Source organism: Pholcus phalangioides, unplaced genomic scaffold, assembly GCF_987345545.1.
Source record: "Pholcus phalangioides strain wild (caught in Gottingen) unplaced genomic scaffold, Ppha-v1.0 ptg000039l_1, whole genome shotgun sequence".
Taxonomy (NCBI): domain Eukaryota; kingdom Metazoa; phylum Arthropoda; class Arachnida; order Araneae; family Pholcidae; genus Pholcus; species Pholcus phalangioides.
In genome coordinates, this window is record NW_028301625.1 from 20,948,898 (window position 1) to 20,972,796 (window position 23,899).

The 23,899-nt window shown below is 33.9% G+C and overlaps 1 protein-coding gene across 1 annotated transcript in view; it reads right to left on the reverse strand.

Annotated features, from left to right (window-relative positions):
• LOC149065678 (uncharacterized) overlaps positions 1-15,163 on the reverse strand; it is a 33,444-nt gene extending 18,281 nt beyond the window's left edge. The window contains exons 1-2 of the mRNA XM_089253774.1: positions 14,893-15,163; positions 95-320 (exon numbers count right to left, since the gene is read on the reverse strand). Coding sequence (XP_089109900.1) covers positions 95-320; positions 14,893-15,006 — 340 coding nt within the window. The 5' untranslated portion in view covers positions 15,007-15,163. The remainder of the gene's footprint in view (positions 1-94; positions 321-14,892) is intronic.
• Positions 15,164-23,899: the final 8,736 nt, after the last annotated feature.

The window sequence follows — 23,899 nt, forward strand, 5'->3', positions numbered from 1 at the left end:
TTTGTTTGGAATAATTACAAAACACTACAAATCTCTTCGGCCTAATTATCTCTCAGAACCATGAAATTACCGTCAAGACTTGAAAAAAAATTACCTGTGAGATATGCGACCGTAGCTATCGTTGCGACCAGCAGAAATAACACAATTGCGGAAAGCAACAGCAACAATAACCTTGTATTACATTGCCGTTTACTATAAGACATGTTTGTGCCATTATCAGACCAAGTTCCAGGTTTTTTTGGATATGCTTCTACGACACGAACAGTAGGTATTTTCATACATAATCCCGATTCACTATCATAAAAACCTGCATTGTCTACCTGGAAAAAAATAATGTAATAAGCATTTAATGTAATAATACACTGCTGGCCATCCAAAATGCAACACCTTGAACACGTTGCGCTATATATGTTTGGAATTTTGTTTACCAGAGAAAGTAAACATGTAGATGAGAGAAAATTATCACAAAATCAAAAGGAGAGAGAGAGAAATGGGTTTTATTTCATGTTCTACAGTGGGCTCATTCCATGAAAAATCGTACAAAAACATTGAAAGTCAGTTGCATGACCAACTCGGATTTTCTTCAAATTCCGTACACCTACAGATGTTGTCGAGGTATGAAAACACTTGAAGTTTCAACGACCTGCTTTGCGTATTTGTGAAGCTACTTGAATTTTTGAATTTTGTGACAGAAACGAAACCATTGATTTCAATTGACTTTCAATCTGTCACTAAATTTAAATTCACGTAGCACCACAAATATGCAAAGCAGGTCGATGAAACTTCAGGTGCTTTCATACCTTGACAACACCTGTAGGTGTACGGAATTTGAAGAAAATCCGAGTTGGCCATGCAACTGATTTTGGTCGATTTTTCATGGAATGAACCTTCTGTAAAACATGAAATAAAGCACATTTCTTTTTGATTTTTATGATCATTTTCTCATATACTGGTGTACATGTTTACTTCCTCTAGCAAAAAATTCAAATATACAGCGCAACGTGTTCAAGGTGTTGCATTTTGAATGGCCAGTAGTTGTATGATTCAATAGGAAAATTAATATTACTCTTGAAAAAATATATATATAATTTTGCTTATATACAGTGTGCGTGTAGACTCTCGCTAATCCGGCACATATCAGACCAAAGTGTGCCGGATTAACGGAAGTTAATGGAAAAAGTCCATTTAAATCGAGGGTGCTCAAACTTTAGAAGAGGGGGGAGGGCACTTAATTGGTTTGCAAACGTCTCGCAAGCCACTTAAGTGATCTGTAAGCGGGCTGCGAATCGTTTGGGTGATTTGCAAACGTGCCGCGAACCACTTGAGTGATCTGGAACCGTACCGCAGGTGGCTTAAGCAATCTTGGAAGGTGCTGAGAGCCACTTAGGTGATGTGAAACTGTACCGCGGGTCACTTAAATCACCTGTAAATGTGCTGCGGGCAACCTAAATGATCTGGGACTGTGCCGGGGGTCATTCAAATCATCTGCTAACATGCCACGGGCCCCTTAAGTGATCTGGAACTATGCCGTGGGTTACTCAAGTGAGCTGTGAATGTGCTGAGAGTCCTTTAGGTGATTTGGAAATGTTCCGCGGGACACAGGGCAGTAGCGTGCCTTCTCGGGGTCCCGGGGCAGACTTTTACTTGGGAGCCCCTTTGAAAGTGTTATTATTAGGCGAAATAAGTGTATATTTCTGTGGGGGGGTATTCGGTTATTTTTCCGGTTTCTATCAATTTTTAAAGTTTCTACAGACTTTTTGCCCACCCTGTATATACAGTTGAATCCCGTTTTAACGAACACTTTTCTAATACCTCAAATAAGTATACATAGGAACCATGCAAACAACCAAAAATTTCTTTATAACGAAATTCCGTTATAACGAAGTGATTTCTCCGGTCTATTGGAGTTCGTTATAACGGGATTCGACTGTATATATATATATAAATGAGTTTAATCAAAAAATATGTATTTTATCAGAAGACTATTTGGCATTTGTCGACTGATAAAATCGTAATTCAAAAAATAATAAAACATCGACAATCGACATCACGATGCGTGTTTTACGGGCAAACACTTCCGGACATTTGTTCACCTGCATCGAAAATAAATCATTCCTTTTTATTATTATTATTATTATTTGAATTACATTCTTCCTCCTTCCGTGTTGCTAGGCTAGAAACCTCAGTTGCTACAGAATTCCGGATGATGGCGATAAAATTGGAAAAAAAAACCAGTGAATAAATATAAAATGAAAACCAGTCAAATTGCATTGCATCATCCAAAAAGCGAACTATTCGGATTGTCTTTGAATGGAATCGTATTACGTGTACAGGGTGTCCTGTAAGTCCTAATTCTGCCTCAATCTCATCAGCCGTTCGTCGTAGTGGTATGATTCTAACTTAAAAAAAAATGCTTAAAATGTGTTCAAAAATCAATCTGTACCAGTTTCAAGAGTGAAAATACAGTATGTCATAAAATAAAATGAAAAATCTAAATTTTTATACGGTCCCCTGTCGTCAAACTTCTAATAAGAAAGTAGTTGTGCTGTCTTTCCTCAGACAAACAGAAAAAAAATTCCATGCTTCTAAGTGATTATATATTTATATTTTTATATTTACTGAGATATTCAAATTCAAAAATCGGGGAAAAACAGCATAAACTAACGGACAACGCTGCTTTCCCTCATTTATGCTGTTCTTTCCTAACTTTTCCCGTTTTTGAAATCCAATACCTCGGCTTCGAACGTGGGATTTTTTTTTGTTTCCTCAAATGAGACGTCAGAAACAAGGCACTTACTGTTTGATTGGAAGTTATAGGGGACGGGGGGGGGGCAGTATAAAATTTAGATTTTCTTATTTTATGACATTCTATTTCCACTCTAGAAACTGGTAGTGATTTTTGAAACACATTTGGAGAATTTTTTTAAATTAGAACCACATGCTTCTACGACGAACGGTTGATGAGAAAAGGCTGAATTAAGACTTACAGGACACCGGTATATCGCGTCTTCCCAAAAGTTCTGAGTACTTTTCCTTGTTTTTTAGACAATGAAAAACTTTCAGTTTCTCTACTTATATTGCTTGAATTATACGTTATTTTTTTCTTCCAACTCCAAGTATTTACAGAATCCCGTCCTCCTGGAATTTAGCTGGTTTGGAGGCAAGAAGTTGAATAATTTTATCCTGAGCAAATGAAATGAACCTTTTACAATTGAGATTGATTTTTATAATTTTTCCTTTTATTTCCTTTTCTGATTCTTCGGTTTAGACATATCAATCCAAAAATTCATGAAAAAATTTCTCTGTATGTTTTTGGATTGCCCATGCCCATAGGAACAACATTAAAATTAAAAACAAAAAAATTAAATTTTACTGTATTTTTCCTCAAAAATACGTGATTTAAAAAATTTAAATTGTGATAGCCTAATGCGTTAAAATGATTGAAATTTTTGTTTTGTAAATTAGGTTTGGAATCCACACCTTGAGGAAAAAGTGCTTTCATGAACAAAAAAATATTTTTTTCTGATTAATAAAACCGATGTTCCCAATTGGGAACATTGGCCGTTAAAAAGTTAAGATAGTGCAATGTTTTGATGAGGAATGTGATATTAACATCATGGAATTTGTTTTGGGGGACTCAAAAAGAAAATGTTCTTTTCGGTGAGTTTCATGTACATGCCATGCACTGCATATTGATCCAATATAGTTCTACTCTGAATTGTTCCACTAAATGTTCATGAAATTTTATACTTTTAGGAATGTTTAGAGTCGCTGTTTTATTTCGAGGGTTCATTTTTAGGGTTTCTTCGAGTTGCACCTATTATCATCTGCTGCAACACGTCATCAACTTAGAACCCTCATGTTCTAGACCAGTGTTTCTCACCATTTTCTACCCCGTGGCCCTCTTTGGACCATATTTTCTTCTCGTGCCCCCCCCCCCCCGTCTTATCCAGGGCCTCTACAATCATCCAACAGTAAGACCTTTTCTACTTATTGAATTGAACAAAAATTTTATAAATAAGATCGATCTCAGGAACCCTGGACCCGGGCACGAATCTAGAAGATGGGTGATCATCTCTCCCGAGAGCCGAATTACATGGGGAAAAAAGGTCTGTAAAATACGAGACGATCCAACTAACCATCATCGACTCTCCCGACACATCACCCTGGATCCGCGCCTGCCCTGGGCTAGAGTTCGGTGGGCTTCCTTGTCTTGGGGGTTTTACGCATGACCGTCTCATCATCATGGGATCACAGGTAAAGTGATGCTCTGAGGCCCGTACCTAATTGAAGGTAACAGTCTATATATTTACATATTTGCATACAAAAATCATAACAAGACCTCAAAATCATTTTACCAGACCTCATCATGTGGGGCCATGTTCACATTGGCCCGTAGGTTAAGATATGTCTGGCTCTATGGGCAGCTCCGCTGGATTGTGAAAGCAGTCACATTTTTTCCCACCATATTTCACTTGAAAGTTTTATTTATTCACAGCTCTCTGTGGCCCCTTTACATCTTGTCATGGCTCCCGTTTCATCTGATTTTCATCCGCGATTCCCTTGGATTATCCCAGGACTGCAAAGGGTCCGTATGGCTCCAGGATGGGTTTTAGACTGAAATTACCGGATTTAAAACTTCGTAAAATCATCAAAGTGTTGTTCGCATAAATCATCATATCCATAGCCTTCATAAATATTTATACAAGTTTGAGAAACACATTACTTTTATTAAAAAATAATGATCTTCTCGGCTACTTCTTCTAAACATTGAAATTTGCAGATTTAAAACTTCGCGATACCATCGAACCAGAAGCGGCTCATGGGCCCATGCGGCCGCACAGGGCGCCGCTCTCCATGGTCGCCAAATCCATTGTGAAAGAGCGAAAAAGAAAACTTTTTGTGACCAAAAAAATTAGGGGAAATATTTCTGTCCGCTCTGTAGGAAGGCCGAGGTGAAAGGACGAAAACAAAATTAATGAAATCTTTTTTTCCTTCTTTTCTTTTTCAGAAACATTTATTTCATTATAAAAGTGATAATAATAACATCAGGTGGCTGAAATTCAACTTTTGATCATTCATACTGATCACCCAGTACATATTCAAAAAATACACAGATCAGGATAAAATTCATAGTGAGTAGAGTTTGAACTTCCCTTTTGCTGCTGCAAATTTTTTACTTTAAGGGGTGTCACGACCCTCTTCAAGTCAAATTTTCAAAAATTACTTCAAAAAATATTTCATTCAATTGCAAATAAAATACTAAAAATTTCGTGTCAATCGGTTAATTTGTTTTTTCAAAATGAAAGAAACAAGTAATGAATTATAGTGTGAACGTATACAAGAAAAAACACTTTGTGTGAACGTGGTTTTCTTAGATTGCGGATTTCAAGAGTTCATCCGTAAGATTAAAAAAAAACTACTGCACCAAAAATTCTGAAATTTCACTGAAATATTTATTCTGCATGTGCTAGTGAATGGGTCTCGAACTTAGATATCTGTCTATTCCTTAAGATTTTATGAATTTTTGAAGTTTGAAAAAATATATGAATTTATAAAATCTAAATTCAACATTTTTTTGAAAATACTTCCCATTAGTGAATTGCTAAATCCGAGGTCCATTTTACTTACACATGTTGAATAAACATTTCTGTAAAATTTCAGAATTTTTGGGCCAGTAGTTTTTTTTAATCGTATGGATGAGTTCAAAAAAGTACAATCTGAGAAAACCGCGTTCAAAGTGTTTTTTCTTGTATACGTTTACACTATCATTCACACATTATTTCTTTCTTTTCCTATGAAAGAACAAATTAACCGATTGACACGGAATTTTTGTATTTTATTTGCAATTGAATGAAATATTTTTTGAAGGCATTTTTGAAAATTCGACTTCAAGAATCGTGACACCCTTTAACATGGAAAGAAAGTCATCATCAGCTGAAACGTGTCGACGAAAAACCCTCAGAACTTTCGAGACGACTTAATACAAAGAAAATTTCGAAAATCAAGTGGAAGATACATAAAAAAATAATCCTTCCCGTAATTGCTACATCTAAACAAAGGTGTGGTGAATGGTTTCAATGTAAGCTTCCCGATATATATATATATATATATATATATATTCCTCAAAGTGTCAATTACCCCCGAGTTTCTTTTCCCGAGTGCGTTCCTGATGTTGAGTTTCCATAGAGACCCGCCAGCCAGCAACATAACACTCACTGGCAGTTTTGACTTTCCGACTCGAATCGGATGTTGAGTCATTACACGGGGAACAACACATGGGATCCCATTGCTGTGTCTGTGGTAGGTTTGAGCTACTTCGTTGACAAGGAACAAGGTCGAACCAGCTGTCGCTTAAAACACACGCTCGACTAAACATTAACACTCTTTGTTTCCTACAATCCGATCTTCTTACAAAGAAGAGGCCTCAACAAAGGAGTTGGAAAAAAAAAAAACCCGAGAGTTTTGCATCCGTGAGAAGATTCAAATGCACCTCAAGAATATTAATACTTATAAAACATTTGCTTCAGATCAAACGTGAAATTATATTATTGAATGACATTTTCCTGTTTGTGATAAATTATTACGAATACTACTTGTTCAATATCAAGATGATTGCATGGCTGACTTATGCTCAACTACCCATAGGCATTTTTCTAGAGGGAAATTTTGATATTTTGGGTATAAATTACTAAATAAGAAAAGCACAGCTACTTAAAAAAGGTCTCCCACCTTTTAACATGGTAAAAAAACTTCCTTATGCAGAAATATTATTAAAAATATTATTTATTTCAAATTTTTACCATGTATATCGGATTGCGTATGCTATCCTATACCAGAACAAAATTTTACATATCTCTAATACTTGATTTTTTACAAATTTAAAAAAAAACCGTATTAAAAACAGCTTGCACTCATGATAAAATAACATGCCATCAATGAAACGGAATAAAAATTGATTCAAAATAAAGGAAACTATTCAGTTCATAAAACGACGAAAACATTTTAAGGTCCATTTGGGTTAAATTTAATTTTTAGTAAGATTGATTCGATAAAATCCCAATCTTTTGCATCGTTTCATGAACACTGAATAGTTTTCTTTATTTTGAATCATTTTTTATTCAATTATATTGATTTCATGCAATTTTATCATGCGCGCAAGCTGTTTTTAATGCATTTTTTAAAAATTTGAAATAAAATTAAGTTTTGGAGATATGTAAAATTATATACTTATACAATGTATGTACATAATCAAATGTATGTGGTAAAAATTTGAAATAAATTAATGGATAAATAGTAATTTTAATAATAGTTTCTACATAAGTTTTTTACCATTTTAAAAGGTAGCAGACCCCTTAAGATGAAAGAAGTATGCGTGATAAAATCGAAAAGTATGCAAAACAACCATTAACATCATTGAACATATTTTTTGACACTTTTGTCTCATTCCAAGGGTCACTGAGGTGATATCATGGTTAATTTATGTTATAATTAGTGATTGTGCATCACAGGGCCGGCGCCAGGCATGAGGCAACGAGACAGCTGCCTGAGGAGTCATGTTTACTGGGGCGGCATTTTTTTTATGACAGTTTGTTATGACGGTGTTTTCAGTGTCTCTCGCAGGTTTTTATACATCGAAATCATTTTGAGGAGAAAATTTGGTTGGGTAAATAAGCGTAAGTAAATACAATACTGTTGAAATGCTATTCAATGCTCAATTCAACTCAATACACTTTCTTTCTTGCACTTCCAAATAGTGCCGCCGGTCTCTGGTCTTTACAGATAGGCAGGATAATGCCGGAATATATCTTTACTAGTTACATCCATCCTTCGGGAAGGTTTGAAACCACATATATGATGGGAATGTGGGTGCACCTAGTTCTTCAGGTTCGTTGGGTTTTCCCACCGTCGTCCACGTCTCCTGAGACGAATCAGCTTATATCCCCTAGGGGGACAGAGCCAACACCAGCTAGAGCAGATAGTGGGGTCCCGGTTGGTCTGGAGGAGTTTTTCAGATCCAGATCCTTACAGAAGCTTTTTCTGAAAAATTAGGTCCTTTCTCTTTTTTGTAAAAGATCTTTTCACTCTTTACCAACATTTTTCCTTTGACTTTCCTTTTGGCCGAATCCTTCAGCAAGTTTGGATTCCTTCCTTCTTCCAACGAACGCCCCTTTCGGCCAACACCATATTAAAGATAAATGCCTATCTATAGCGTAGTGCGGTTTTGGCTCAGGAATGTTCTGTCTTCTCGTTTTTTGTATACCAGTGGTTCTCAAAGTGCGCATCAGGCTCCTAGGGGCGTCGCCAACCTTTGACAGAGGCATCGCGGTGAGCTTGCAATATTCATATGTGTCTGTTTGTTGTTTAGAAGTGGTTCCTTATTAGGCTGCTCTGGGGAGCCATAAATGAACGTTGACTAGGCAAGGAAGCCGCGGTTGAGGGAAGTTTGAGAGCAACTGCTGTATACCTGTATCTGTTCTCCTTCAGTCTGTTATCGGAATCGTCATTAGCTTTATGCCAGTTTTCTGCAGTGGTATTCACGATAATTCAAAAATATTATATGTAGCTTGTTTTGAGTTTTGACCCGACTATTGTGATTTGACAGACAAAATATCGCCAGAAACGTTGACACTATATTAGTGGCAAGTTCATGGGCGGAGATATGGGAGGCATCGGGGAACATTGCCCCCCCCCCCCAGCGTCAAAGGTGGAGTCGATTGATCTAATGTATGTATGAATTGACATTATCATCATCGTTCCCCCTCCTCCCGACTTCCACGTCTACCTCCGCCTATGGGCAAGTTTGTCTCTGACGAAGAACATCTAAAATGCGTGGGTTATCTATTATCCCTGTCTCTTTTTATGATTGCCTATTTAGTGCTTTGAAGAGTGGTTCTCTTTTTTAGACTACTCTGGGAGCCACTGGTGGCAAAAGTTTGAGAACCACTGCTCTAGTGTCATGCGTCCCTCCCCCCAGGGTCTTGGCTCTTTACTTTGGGAACCACTGCATTAGGGTAATAGATGTGAATAAAGAAAACTATTATCGGATAGTCATGTCCAAAGGGCGGCAAAATGTTATTCGCCTCAGGCAGCAAAATTTCTAGGACCGGCCCTGATGTATCATATTGAGTACGAAGAGAACTAATATCTTGAGAGCACCTTAATGCTTAACCCTCTATGGTCCCGTATTTATTTGAGTATACGTGGCAACTACATGAACAAAAACCCATTATAAAAATTTCGTTCCTCACTTTTTTTGGTATTTTAGAGAGTACATCTTTTAGTATCATTTCAGTACAAAACACAGCTATATAAGTACAATACAGTACTTTTTTGTCTAGAAAGAGCGGATTTCTTGTCGGTGTCATTTTTTGAGAGCTGCTTAAATTCACATGTTCAAAGATACATAAAATCAAACCAAACTGAGGAGATCCGAAATAAAATTCAAGGTAAAAACTATTCAACTTTGCTAAACAAGAATTTATCTGTAGATAGATAACATTAAAATCAAGGCAAATTGTATTTTTCTATCCTGAATTAACTATTTTAGCTAATTAAAAATTCCACTCTAATTATATTGCTGTGTTGACATTATTATTACATCATTATTGATTATTACAATTAAAAATACGCTAACAGCATTAATTTACTATTTTTATATTAAAAAAAATTCAATACGTTTATATGGGGTGAACCATAGAGGGTTAAATGAATAAACGAAAAATACTCGATGTTTGTGCCTTATTTCGTACTCGCGACTTTCCATTCTGGTTAAATTCAATAACTAACATTTTGCTGGTATAAGTTGATGCACATGTCAGAGTTGAAATATAGGTGATCTTTTTTTAATGCTGGGTATGAACAGTGCTCGCGTCTCTCGATAAATGTTGAAGCCCTCCCCCCTCCATTATATACAGTAAAAAAAATAAATTTTCGTTCATGAAATCGTCGCTTTGTTAATAACAATATTTGTATCAATACAGAACCCCAAATACTCTTATACAGATTTCGGCCGATCAATATTGTATAAATAAATAAATAAAATTTGTTTTTTGTGCGTCATATCAGAAGTTTTTACCATTACCCAAGACCAAGAAAATGAGCATATAAAAATCCGGAACTGACATAGAAGATTTTTTTCTTTATATTTTTTTTGTATGTATTAGGACAATACAAACAATAGACAATTCTTTTTTCCACCATTGTGTTGTCTTTCACAACTGATTCAGTGGAATATATATATATAACTTGATATATAAAACATAAATATAAGGAATCTAAAATATGAGTCTTTTTTTTTTTTCATTTATTATTCAACAAGTAATTTTAACTTCGCCTTTGAACTGTAGATGTATATACTTTTTCGTTCTAGAAAATTATATATGAGGCGCATAAAATTTATTGTTTATTGTCCGAGCGTAAACCAAGCAGCGACCAAGAGATCTTCGAGTACATGATATTTTAACAGTGCGATTCAAATTTCAATGTAAAAACTCTGAAGGGTGATAGAGAACATCAAAATGAACCATACTCACGAAAGGAAGAGTGATCTCATTAACGTCATTCTATATAAGTGAATCAGAGTGATAGGTGATATTTCAAGTAACCGTAAATAAAATAAATGTAGTCGGATTAGCACACATAAATTTCTACTGAAGAAAATGTTACTCTATATTGTTACATATGAAATAAATATTACTTATGAAATATATATTACTTATGAAATATATATTACTTATGAACTTTGGGTAACATCACGTTCACGTTTTCATAAGTGAATATAATATACAAGGTGTGAACACTCAAGTCCCTTGGCCGCAAATTAATCGTGAACCGTTAATCCTAAAGGCATACTTCTAATCAGAAAAAGTATCAAAATAACATGTAGACCTCAGATACGTCATCCATATTGCGAGAGGTTATATAGTTATTAAAATTAAAAACTATAGTTTTTTATTTGATCGTCATGTCCTGGGAAAAGCAACCAATAAGCCTATTCGATACATTCGAGCAAATGCTAACCTTATTGGTTGTATTTTTCAAGTTTTATAAATGAACTTTTATGAAATTTTTGTAGTGTAATCTCAGTTAAGCTGTAAAACTCAATATCCATAAAAGTTTTGTTTTGTGACATTCATCATGATTCAAACCCCGTGAATATTTTAAAAAATATATGTGAATATTTTTAAAAAAAATATTTCATATAAATATAAAATATATTATGATAATTCATACTTTATAAAGTTAATAAAGTATGAATACAAAAAGAAGTATGAATATAATAAAGTATGTAAAGTTTATACTTCATTTAATTTCAAAATTATTTTGAGTTTCTTTGTTTCAGGCCGGGATTGCACCATAAAAGTTCTATGAAAGTTCTTTTACAAAACTTGAAAAAAAAAACAACCTATAAGCCTGTTGGTTACATTCGCACAAACAATAAACCTATAGATTATACTTGCTCGAATGTAACCGGTAGGCTTATTGGTTGTTTCTTTCAAATTTTTTGAAGAGATCTTTTATCAAACTTTCATAGTGTAATCCCAACCTTATAGTCATATTATGAAAAAATAAATAAAAACTTACTCCTGTGTTATTAGATTTAGATTATATATTTCACGCTATTATTAACCTCGAAAAATCAAAATTTTGATTTGCGACACTCCTTATGATTCAAATCTACCTCATGAATACTTTAAATTACTTCAGATAAATATTATAAAATATATTATATAAGTTAAATTTTTATGAAATTTGAAAAATTTAATTAGTCATAAGATCATTTTAGGACTCATTTTATTATTATTATATTAAATATAAAAATAACTTACTCCACACCGCTATTGGATTTAAAAAAATTATTTCACAACATTACAAAATATCTGTTTATTATATATCAATTTCCCACTATTATAAAATTCAATCAAAGTTTTGATTTTTAGATTTAGATTATTTCTCACTATTATTAAAATCAATCCAAATCCAAGAAAGTTTTGATTTACGACACTCGCTATGATTCAAATCCACCTCGTGAATTATTTAAAAAAAATTTATTTCACATAAATTTTTTAAAATATGTTGTAATAAAATTTTTATAATGTTTGGAAAGTTTAATTAGTTATAAGATTATTTTAGGTTTTTCTTATTAAATATAAAAATATATATAAATTAACTCTTCTGTTATAAAATTTATATTATTCTACACTACTTTTATGAAGTTTGGATAGCTTAATTAATTGTGAGATTATTTAAAATTTTTTTTTATTATAAATATTAAAAAAATAAAACTTCTCACTTATTAGATTTAGATTACTTCACATTATTATTAAAGTTTTGATTTGCGACACTTGTTATGATTCATATCTACCTCGTGAATATTTATTAAAAATTATTTCAGATGATTACAAAATACATTATTATAGTTCATTTTTTATGAAGTTCGGAAAATTTGATTTTATTTTTACAAGACTATTTTAGATTTATCTTTATTATCCCTTTAAGACCGAGAAATTTTTAAAAACATGAATATTTGTATTTCACCCTCACGATCGATCGAGCTCGAAAGGGTTATAATATCATTTAAAAAAATAAAACTTACACACACTTTCCCGTTATCAAATTTAAAAATTATTTCACAATTTCGCACTATATTATCAAACACGATCCAACAAAATTTTGATTTATAACCCTCCATGTACTTTTGCTCCGTTATTAGATTAGATTATTTCACACAATTTTTATGAATTTTGGAAAGCTTAATTAATTATAAGATTGTTTTAGGTGTCCTTTTTTTATTATAACATTATAAAAAAATAAAACTTACTTCTCTGTTATTAGATTCAGATATTATTTCACACTACTATTAAATTCTTTAAAGAAATGGATATATATATATCCATCAATTTCCGATTTGCGACACTCGTTATGATTCAAACAAACCTGATAAACATATTATTATTAAAAATTATTTCAGTTAAATATCATGAAATATATATTATCATGTTTCAGTTTTTATGAAGTTTGGAAAGTTTAATTAGCTAAATAAGATTATTTTAGTTTCTTTTTTTTATTATAATGTTAGAAAAAAATAAAACGAACTCCTCTGTTATCAGAATCCTGGCTATTATTAGATGTCCCCGAATATGTAAGTAACGGATCAACAGGCCACACGGGGGCTGGTTGTTGTGTCATTTCCAGTAATTCGAATGTTACCGATAGGTTTATTGGTTCTTTTTTTTCAAGTTTTGTGAAAAAGATCTTTTATCAAACTTTTATAGTATTATCTCGGCCTTATAGTCATATTATGAAAAAATAAATAAAAGCTCACTCCCGTGTTATTAGATTTAGATTATTTCACGCTATTATTAACCTCGTTATAAAAATTTTGATTAGCGACATTCGTTATGATTCAAATCTACCTTGCGAATACGGGTACGGTAACCCAGGTTGATAAGATACTCGCCTAAAGAACCAAAGGATGTTTAGAGGTGTCGTGAGTTCGATACCCGGTTTGTATTGTCAGAAATTTTCCTAACACAGGGGTATAATAGAAACGCCGACATGACCACAGAAAAAGGTTGATACCGCAGGGAGTCCCACACCGAGGGGTTAGTGCACCAACCTCTCGGTGAGTATAAAAAAGGTGCCGTTCGGAGTCGGCAATGAATTGTAGGTCCCGGTCTAATTAGCCCTCGAGTGCAGAAAATGACCGTGGTGCGACAAAAATGATCAAACCTCATGAATACTTTCTACAGAATTACTTCAGATAAATATTATAAAAGTAAAGTTTTTTTACTAAATTTGAAATTTTAATTCCTTTGTGTTTACTTTGTTTCAGGCCGGGATGTCACTGTGAAAGTTCTTTTACAAAACTTGAAGAAAAAAAACCAGTAAGCCTGTTGGTTACTTTCGCTCGAATGTAACCGATAGGTTTATTGGTTGTTTCTTTCAAATGTTGTGAGTGATCTTTTATCAAACTTTTATAGTGTAATCCTGACCTTATAGTTATATTATGAAAAAATAAATAAAATCTTACTCCCGCGTATTAGATTTAGATTATTTCACGCTATTATTAACCTCAAGCCATCAAAATTTTGATTTTCGACACTCGCTATGATTCAAATCTACCTCATGAATACTTTAAATTACTTCAGATAAATATAATAAAATATACTATAAAGTTAAATTTTTATGAAATTTGAAAAGTTTAATTACTTATAAGATTATTATTATATTAAATATTGAAAAACTTACTCCTCCTTTATATATTGGATCTAAAAAAATTATTTCATACCATTTTTAAACTTTTCCCTCAAAGTTTTGATTTGAGTCACTCTTTTTGATTTAAATTTACCTCGTGAATATATTTTCCAAAATTATTTTATCATGATTATTATAATTTTTTTATTAAGTTTGGTTCAATTAATTGTAAGAATATTTTTTGTTTTCTTTTTTTTAAATAAAACTTACTTCTCTTCTTACTACTCTTATTGAATTTATTAGATTTAAAGAGAGAGAGAAGAGCTTGTTTCACACTTTTATTATATAAATTCTTTTTCCCAAGTTTTGATTTGTGACACTCGTTAGGATTCAAACCAACCTCGTGAATATATTTTTAAAAATTATTTCAGATAGATATTATGAAATACATAATTATACATCTCATGTTTCTATTTTTATGAAGTTTGAAAAGTTTAATTAGGATAAAATTACTTTTTAGGGTTTTTGTTAAAAATTGTAATACCATTTTAAAAAAACGTATCTTCCATTATTATATGTAGATTATTTCACACAATTTTTATGAAGTTTTGAAAGTTTAATTAGTGATAAGATTATTTTAGGTTTCTTTCTGTATTATAATATTATGGAAAAATAAAATAAAATAAAACTTACTCCTCCGTTATTAGATTCCTGGCTATTATTAGGTGTCCCCGAATAAGTAAGTAATGGATCAACAGTCCACACAGGGGCTGGTTGCCGGGTTTTTTCCACAGCAACTTTCGCCATACGCGTTTTCGACACTTAAAATTTGTTTTCCAATTTTTTTGTTGTTGTAATTTTAAAGTTTTCCCAGAGAGAGAGAGAGAGCAGCAGCAGCAACAACCACCACACCACCGACCTGGCTGCGATAACGTTTCACGTTGCTCTGTTTGTATGTAGTATCAAGTCGGCTTCACCTGAAGCATGGGAAACGATCTTGTGAAGCACCCACCTGCGTGTTCGACCAATCACAAGTTATCTTGGGGCCACGCGCGGAAGTGACGTAGTAGCCGGCTTCAATCGCGATAACACACACCTGCCCCATCCCCCCCCCCCTTATCAACAGTAGCTACCGGTCGAGGGTTCGACCGCGATTTTTGCTCTCTCTCTCTCTCTCGATTTCGTGCGACGGATTTCCTTCGTAGAGAAAAAAAACATTTTTTTTTTATTGTTATTATTATTATTTTGTTAACCCAATGGAGAAGTACATTGAAATACATTCGAACTTGGTTAATTCGAAGCTCAAGGGGACAGCAAAAAAAAAATCGAATTATCTAATTAATTTGATATATATACGCGATATTATATATGTATAACTATACTTTCACAAAAAAAAACATCAAAAAACTCGTAGTAATTATAAAAATGTATTGGTTGCTATCACTTCCTATGCAAGTTTCTTCGTTAGTGTGCGTGTAAAATGTGAACCATGGGTGCGCAACCTCCGGGCCGCGGGCCGAATGCGGTCCGCGAAAGGAGTTCCGGTAAAAATTATCAATGCTCACAACACGATAAATGCTGACCGCATTTCCTTCATAAAAATAAGGAAAATCGATATCCGTACAGGATATCGCCATTCATTGCAAAAAATTGTCAAAGGTAAAGTTGCTAATTAAACTCCCAAAAAAATGGGAAAGGCAAATAAAGTTGCCGATTACAGAAAAAGAAAAAAATCTTCAAAGGTAAGAATTAGCAATTTTTACAATTTTAGCTAAGTGAAGTTGCGAATTTCACCAAAAAAAAGTCAAAGGGGCAAGTAGAAGTGGCAATTTCAACCAAAAAAAAATTGTCAAAGACAAGTAAAGATGTCAAGTACAGCCAAAAAAAAATTCAGGCTCCGGCGCTGGACAAGAAAGTGCACTGAAGTCTCACTCTAAGGACGTACTGCATGTAAAACTACACGGGTGGGGTCTTGCCACAGCTGAAAGAGTACTTAGTTGAACTTTTGGGCAGATAATCCGTCGTCTAGCCCCCTGAGAGCCCTAGGTGGTGATACAGATATTGCTGACATAGTATTCACATTTTGCACAGTAGAGTTCCTAGCATAAGCACCGGAACTTGGGGGGCTGAGGTTATTTCAGACCCCCCCCCCAAAGATCGGGAAAAATCATTCCGGAGGGCCGCAAACTTGTTTTCCCACCGGGCCACAAAATTCTTAAGCCATCCCCGGCCACAATAAAGTAATTTTCTTTCCTGACAATCTGATACTTTAAGGCAGCGGTTCCCAACCGGTGCTCCGTGTGCACTTCCCAGGGGCTCCGCGGCGACTCAAGGAAAATAAAATAAATCAGTAAATTTGATAGAGATAAATAAAAAAAGAGGTCTGCAGAGGGTCCGCCATAAAAATTATATACAAAAAAAGGGCTCCGCCATAGAAATTATATACTGAAAAGGGCTTCGCAAGTCAAAAAAAGGGTGAGAACCGCTGCTTTAAGGGATTTCAATTAATTCTCATGAGAATTCTTTCCATTTGTTTCGTTTTAATCCAGTTAAAAAATTAAGTTGTTAATAATAATGTATAATATCATAATAATGTGAAATTCTGAAAGAAAAACTTGAATGGTAAGTTAAGCACATTATTTTATTTCGATGTTAGTGTTTTTTTCGTTTCTTAATTTCTAAATGAAAATTGTTGTGCGGCTTAAATTACGACGTGTAAAAATCCGTGGCGTTTCCACGAAAACTTATTTTCTTTGGTTTATTTTCCTTGATGCGGCTTATTTACTGGAAATTAGAAAAACATATTTTCGTTTAGGAAACCACGTGGTTTTTTTCTGACGTTTTGAGATCCCATATTTAATATAGACAACAAAAATTTCATTTATTTCAGCACGTACACCAGAAATCAGTAAAAAAATCCATTTTGTTAGCGTTGTTTATACCAGGGCTGGACAAATCGCAAAAAAATCTAGGCGCCAGAAAAAATTTTTAGGCACCAAAAAAATTTTTACCCGAAGAAAAAGATCCACGATAATGCTTGTTTTGACTTTTTCAGGACATAGTGATCCTTTTTCATATTGGCAGATGTGTTGCTATAAGTTCCAAACATTCTGTACTGTTCTCAGCCTGCAATTTTGTAACTACACAAAGAAAAGTTTAGGCGCCAATACCAACTTTTTAGTTGCCATGGAGACCTGGTGCCTGGGATTTGTCCAGCCTTGTTCTATACGTATGGGTAAGTCGAGAAAACATAAAGGAAAATATTTTTGACGTGAAAACATTTAAAATCGATGGCGGTTGTGGGGAGGCAATCATGCCCAAATCAGCGACAGTTTTTGTCGAAGTAATTTCAAACTTCAATAACTCGAACAAAAATAGACATAGCGAGACCAGTTTAGTCCCGTTTTAAAGAGACAGAATGAAAATTTGTGCCGGTATCACATTGACATCCGTAGTTGCTGGATATCGCGAGCTGTAGGCGCGCTAAGTGAATCCACGATTTTAGACTTTTCAGATTCGACATGTGTTCATAAGCGGGACAATACCTCAAAGACTAATTATCCAATCCGAGTTTACCAAGTGCTGTTTTAAAGAAGAGTATCGGTTTTATCACTCATTTTGAGTTATAAAACTCGAAAAGATACGAGGCTGTGAATTTGGAAAAGTTTGAAAATTTACAGTTCTTCAAATGTCACGGTATATGAGGGAAAAGTGCAAGGATAATTACAAAAAATCGTGCACAGATACGTAGCACAAAATTCCAAAAAGAATAATACCAAAAACACCAGGGCCGAAAACAAAACCAATTCGCAGTGTTGTCGCGAACATATAGAAGGTGATGCCTTAAACTCCCTTGGCCACAATATACACTGGTCAACATTCATTTTCTATGTGACATGTAATAATTTTTATATCTGAACTAAAAAAGATCAGAAGAGAAAATAAAAGAAAAAATAATGAAAAAATCAAATCGAACCTTAATTTAGTTTCTAAAAGGCAAATGATGAAATGACTATCTTAATATGAATGGAGTTAGTTTTTTCGTCAACTGCTTCAAAAATTTTTACCATCTCTTCCGTAAAATTTTCCGAAAGCTTCATAATTTTTTGATGAATAGTTAAGGCTACAGACAGCTCAGAGCACATCAAATTTCAATTATAGACACCCTGAATAAACGCCAGAACTCTGCCACCGGACTTATCCCGTTGCCGAGTTCTCTTACAGCCCAGCTTCGTGGTAGACTCTAATTATAAATACCCTGTATTTTGGGGATAAAATAATAATGGTTCCCATATATATGGAGACCACCGACAACGCTCTGGCCCTGTAGAATAGGATGAATATCGATTTTTTTTTCATTACAAATTTACTTGAAAAGGCCTGTGAAAAATCCTGGATTGGGCAAATCCAAATATCCCGGCTCCGTCCAAAGTGCGAGAACCCTGGGCAGTAGTATTAAGGTTATAACATAACTAACAATGTGTCAGGGAAATTTAGAGTAAGCACCTAAAAATCAAGCAGCGAGAGGTGTCAAAAAAACTAAATTAATTAAATCAATTAAACTAAATAAACTTAATCAAAACTCTCAAGGGTGCCGCGGACAAAACATTTTGGGAATCACTGAGTAGGAGAATCAAAACGAGGGTGCCTATAATTGTTGTCCTCGTATTTTGAGCTGTCTATAGCCGTAACTAGTCATCAGACATTTATGAAACTTTGGGAACTTCATGAACAAATAAAAGAAATTCAATGACTTTAGTCACTCGTAACACCACTAGACATACACGTATTTCCTCACGCTTATATTTTATGGACATTCAATTTAATTCAAAATTTAATTTAATCTTCGTGTGGGATAATCATCTATGAGTATTTCCGAGGGAAAAGTAAATGAAGTTGTACAGTATATGTGAAAAAAAATCCCTAAAATATAAATTATCTCATACGTTTCGAGTATTAATATCATAAAAGTATATTCTCCATTTTTCGTAAAAATAAACTTTATTTATTGAGGTACTTTTTCGTTTTCAAACGAATTTTTCCTTTGCGATTGGTGACACTGAATTTGCGATAATAGAAGTTAATTTCGAAAATTTGACGTCAAATTTATAAGCTCTATAATTGTAAAACTGCTTTTTTTGCAATACACCGATACAGGCAGAGAAACACGCAACACGTTTTTTATATGCAACATAAAATGCTGTTTTACGTCCTTGAAAAAAAAATGGAATTCGAATATTTTAAAACCATACAATGTGTTATTAATTAGTTTTTATTTCCATATACATTCTATAAAACATTTATCAATAATCTTAAGGATTTTAATAACAATAATATTTTACTAAAAAGAGATATTTTCCCTTGAAATATACGAGATAAAAATTTGATAAATTTTATCTAGCTTCGTATTTATAATCACGAACGTCTTGTATAATTCTAATAAAATTACGTAAGCTCTTTATCTTCGTATGTTATGAATTAGCATTAAAAAGCTTCATTGTTTGTGTTTTAAAATCGTACTAACACACACACACACACACACACACAGCAACGACACCCTCTATTAATAAAAAAATAATAATTACAGTGATACCTCGGCTAGAATCACATTCATTAGCCAGAATGTGATTTTCCATAGGTTTCTATGAAAAATCCATAGAAGTTCGTTCCAGATACGGTTCAAAGTTTGAAGATAAGTTTATAAAACACTAAGAAACACTGTAAAAAAAACCCGATCAGTCTGGAATTAATAGCTTCCCCATAGGGCAAATGAGAATTTACAGGAAGATGAGAAACTCTCTCTCTCTCTACTGAAATCGCAGGCCAAGCGTCTTAACGCCCGGCTGCCTAAAGAGAAGTGGGGCCTCAGTAAAAGGAAAAGTAGTGTTGAATTTTTCATTGATATTCCAGTTAGGGCATCAGCAAAACCACTTGGCTCGGGGGCCGAAGATGCTCTTAAGACGGCCCTTGCGCCAAGGTGAGCGAAACAAGTACGGCCGTAACATCCTTTTTTGGAAGGAACTCGAGGTACTTTTGAGACAACATATCTCCGTACTAGTTGTTCAGGTATCTGAAACTTGGCATAGCTACAGCTTTCTATAAAGTAAACTGAATTTCTTAATTTGACATTTTTATCATTTGTGGTTCATGAAACATGAAATTTCGTATAAAGGTAGTTTTTGAGATAGAAAATAAGGAAAAATTTAAAAATCCGGAAAAATTTTCTCTCAGGATCTGAAATATGGAAAAATTAAGGATATTAAGAATTGTCTCTCGTGATGCCATCCAAAAAGAACAAAACCCATGTTTCTAAATGCAATATCCACAGAGATATTCGAATGCGAAAAACGAAGGAAATTTTAGAAAGAAGAGCGTTAAATGCTGGTAAAACGGTTTTTCCTCATTCATCGCTGTTCTTTTCCAAATTTCCTCCGTTTTTCAAAGGGCAACAACTTTGTAATTGGGTTCTTGAGCACACCGTGATCGTATAAAAATTTAGATATTTTATTTTGTGACGCATTGTATTTCCACTCTCAAAACTGCTACAGGGTAATTTTTAAACGCCTGTTGAGCATTTTATAAAATCATACCTCTCCGACGGACGGTTGATGAGATAAAGGCCGTGCTAGCACTTACAGGACACCCTGTATACACAACCCAGTCGGGTCTGTGGGAATCCTCTTATGATCTGTGGTCAGCTAATTTCTGTGTCTCATATATGTAGGTGGACTGGGGTCTTCAATCCATGGCCTGCCAAGACACCAACAGTGAAAAATGAAATCAGCATTTCGCTGTCTGAATCTATGATAGTAATTCTTATCCTTCAATTGTGCGAACAATTGGTATGTCTACAGAAATATCAAATCGTGACCAGAATTCTTACTGACTGGTTTCCACTTTGAGGCAATAAGAGAGTTACAGAAAATTTAATTACAGAAAAGCAGAATTACATCTCAATTACATCAGAAATTTTTTTATCCATTCTTAGAATAAGACAACCATAAGTATTCTTTATGGGCATTGTATAATATTTTATCATGTGTATATATTGTTTATAATTTGTGTTAATTGCATTTTTAATGGGGTTGCTGTATTTTTGAAACATATGACATCCATATTTTTATGGGCATCTTTTTATCAGCCACCTCGTTGGGCATTTTGCCTGTTGTGGCGTTGTATTTGTATTTGTATTTGATCGAGGAGTCAAACCTTGGAATAAATTTGTTGAGAAATTTACTATTCCAAAGATAATATTGGACAACTCTCAGAGTGAGCAAGCTCTAAATTTGTCACATTAATATAAAAAATTACCTAATATTTAATGTTTATTAGTTCATATATTATTGATAATTTTATTATTTATTTATGTACAGGGTGTTCTGTAAGTGCTAATGCGGCCTTTGTGTCATCAACTGCCTGTCGTAGAGGTATGATTTCGGTTTAAAAAATGCACAGAAGCCGTTCAAAAATTACCCTGTACCAGTTTTGAGAGTGTAAATACAGTGTGTCATGAAAAAAAATCTAAATTTTGATATGGTCCCCAGTTTTATAAGTTTTAATTAGAAATTTGTTGCCCTGTCTCTCCTGGGGTCAACAAACAAACTCCATGTTTCTAAGTGCAATATTTGCCAAGATATCTGACTTCAAAAATTGGAGAAAAGTTATGAAAAAACAGCAAAAACTAACGGACACAACGCTCCTTTCCCTCATTTATGTTGCCCTTTCTCAACTTTTCTCCGATTTTTAATTCGATATCTCAGCGGATATTGCACTTACAAACTTGGAATTTTTTTTGTTGGCCTCATTAGAGACAGACAACAACTTTCTAATTCGAAGTTAGGGAGAAGGGGGGCCGTATAATTTTTTTTTTATTATTTCGTTACACACCCCTTATTTTGTTTTCACAATCGACACTGGTTCAGGGTAATTTTTAAGCGCCTTTTGAGCATTTTTTAAATTGAAAATAACCTCTACGACGGACGGTTGATGAGATAAAGGCCATGCTAGCACTTATAAGGTACTCTGTAAGGCAATATGGTTTTTTTTTGCGAAATAAATTCACAAATTTTATAACAACTATAGCTTTTTCATTGCATTTTCACCAAGAAAGAGGGGGCAGGGTGCCCAACTTCCGTGGTTCACCCCTCCCATTAAATGTGTCCCGCGTAACTTCACGAATCTATTGGTGTGGCCCTCGGATGCAAAACGTTAAAGACCCCTAATCTAGACCGTTCAGTTTGATATTAAAAGTCTCGCACTGAGTGAACGTATGCACTGAAAACATTCACGCCTAGGCTTTTTTTAAAATAATGAACTTTTTTTTTAGTTGAATCATTTATTTCATGTGAAATGACTCAAAAAACTTTCCGGAGAAAAAAAAGTAGGGGTATAACTGGAAAGTGATTATGAGAGAGATATATAAATGAATCGGGCTCTAGTAACAATTTTAATGATGATTGGCTTGAAGCTCACAACTCTGCTGTCTTATGCGAGCGCATGAATCCAAGTCCACCAAAACATTCGTTAGCCAAATCCGTATTCGTAAGCTGAGGTATGACTGCAATTTATTCTTGACTGAAAACTATTTCATTAAAATGAATTACTTTCTAAATCACTCTATCGTTTGATACGTTAAATTTTTATTCTAAAATAAAATGAGATTTATATGAAGCGTACTAATTGTAAGATTAAGATACTAAGACTGTAAGATTCATTAAATGTAAATGTAAATTCGGTAAATGTAAATTCGGTAAATGTGATAAATTGGTTATTGCGCATATTTACTCCAATCGTTTCGGTACGTTTGATAAATTTATAACTTTTACCGGCGAATATGCATAATAACCAAGTGTCGTTGGTAAATTTTATAAATACTTGAAATTTATCACCTTTATCCGTGATTATGCATAAATACCCTAGTATAATTGGTGAATTTGATAAACATGAAAAAAATTCCAAATGAGTCTAGTATGTGTGATAGAGTCGGACCCCGATATAATTGTAACAAATTTTACAATCGTACCCCGATACAGTGATACAATACATGTATAAATTATCATGTATAGTATATCATATAGTACGATTTATCATGTTTACCAACGATGCGACGCTCCGGTAAAAGTGATTAATTTAGGGAAATTTCTCAAATTTACGAACAACGCTTGGGTACTATGCATAATCGCCGGTAAAAGTGATAAATTTATAGGCAAATTTATAAAACTTACCAAAATGTTCGGCTGATTATGTATAATATAACATAATTTTATTACATTTACCGTAACATATCAATCACTACCCGAAAAAAAAAACCATGGATGATGCACAAATTCCTTTAGAAACAGCACTTGAGTATTTCCAGGGGTTTTTGTGTGAAGATCAAGGCTGTCGTTACACACGCGTAACTCACGTAGAGCTGGTTTTATAAGCCGTTTCGTCAACATCTCATATGAGAAACCCTTAAAGTTCAACGAGCTCTCTATATACTTACACCTGTGCGAAACATAATTTTCGTATATTACTTGGGTGTAAACTTTACTTTTTGTACTAAAATAACTCGTGACAGAAGAATAAAGAAAAATGCTTTACGGGGAGAAAAACAGGAAGGGAGGAAAAAGAGAAACTGAACACCCATTTTTTTTCTCTCAACACTTTTCAGCCGCACCTATTTCACCACGTTTTTGCTTTCCAACAAACCAGTAAA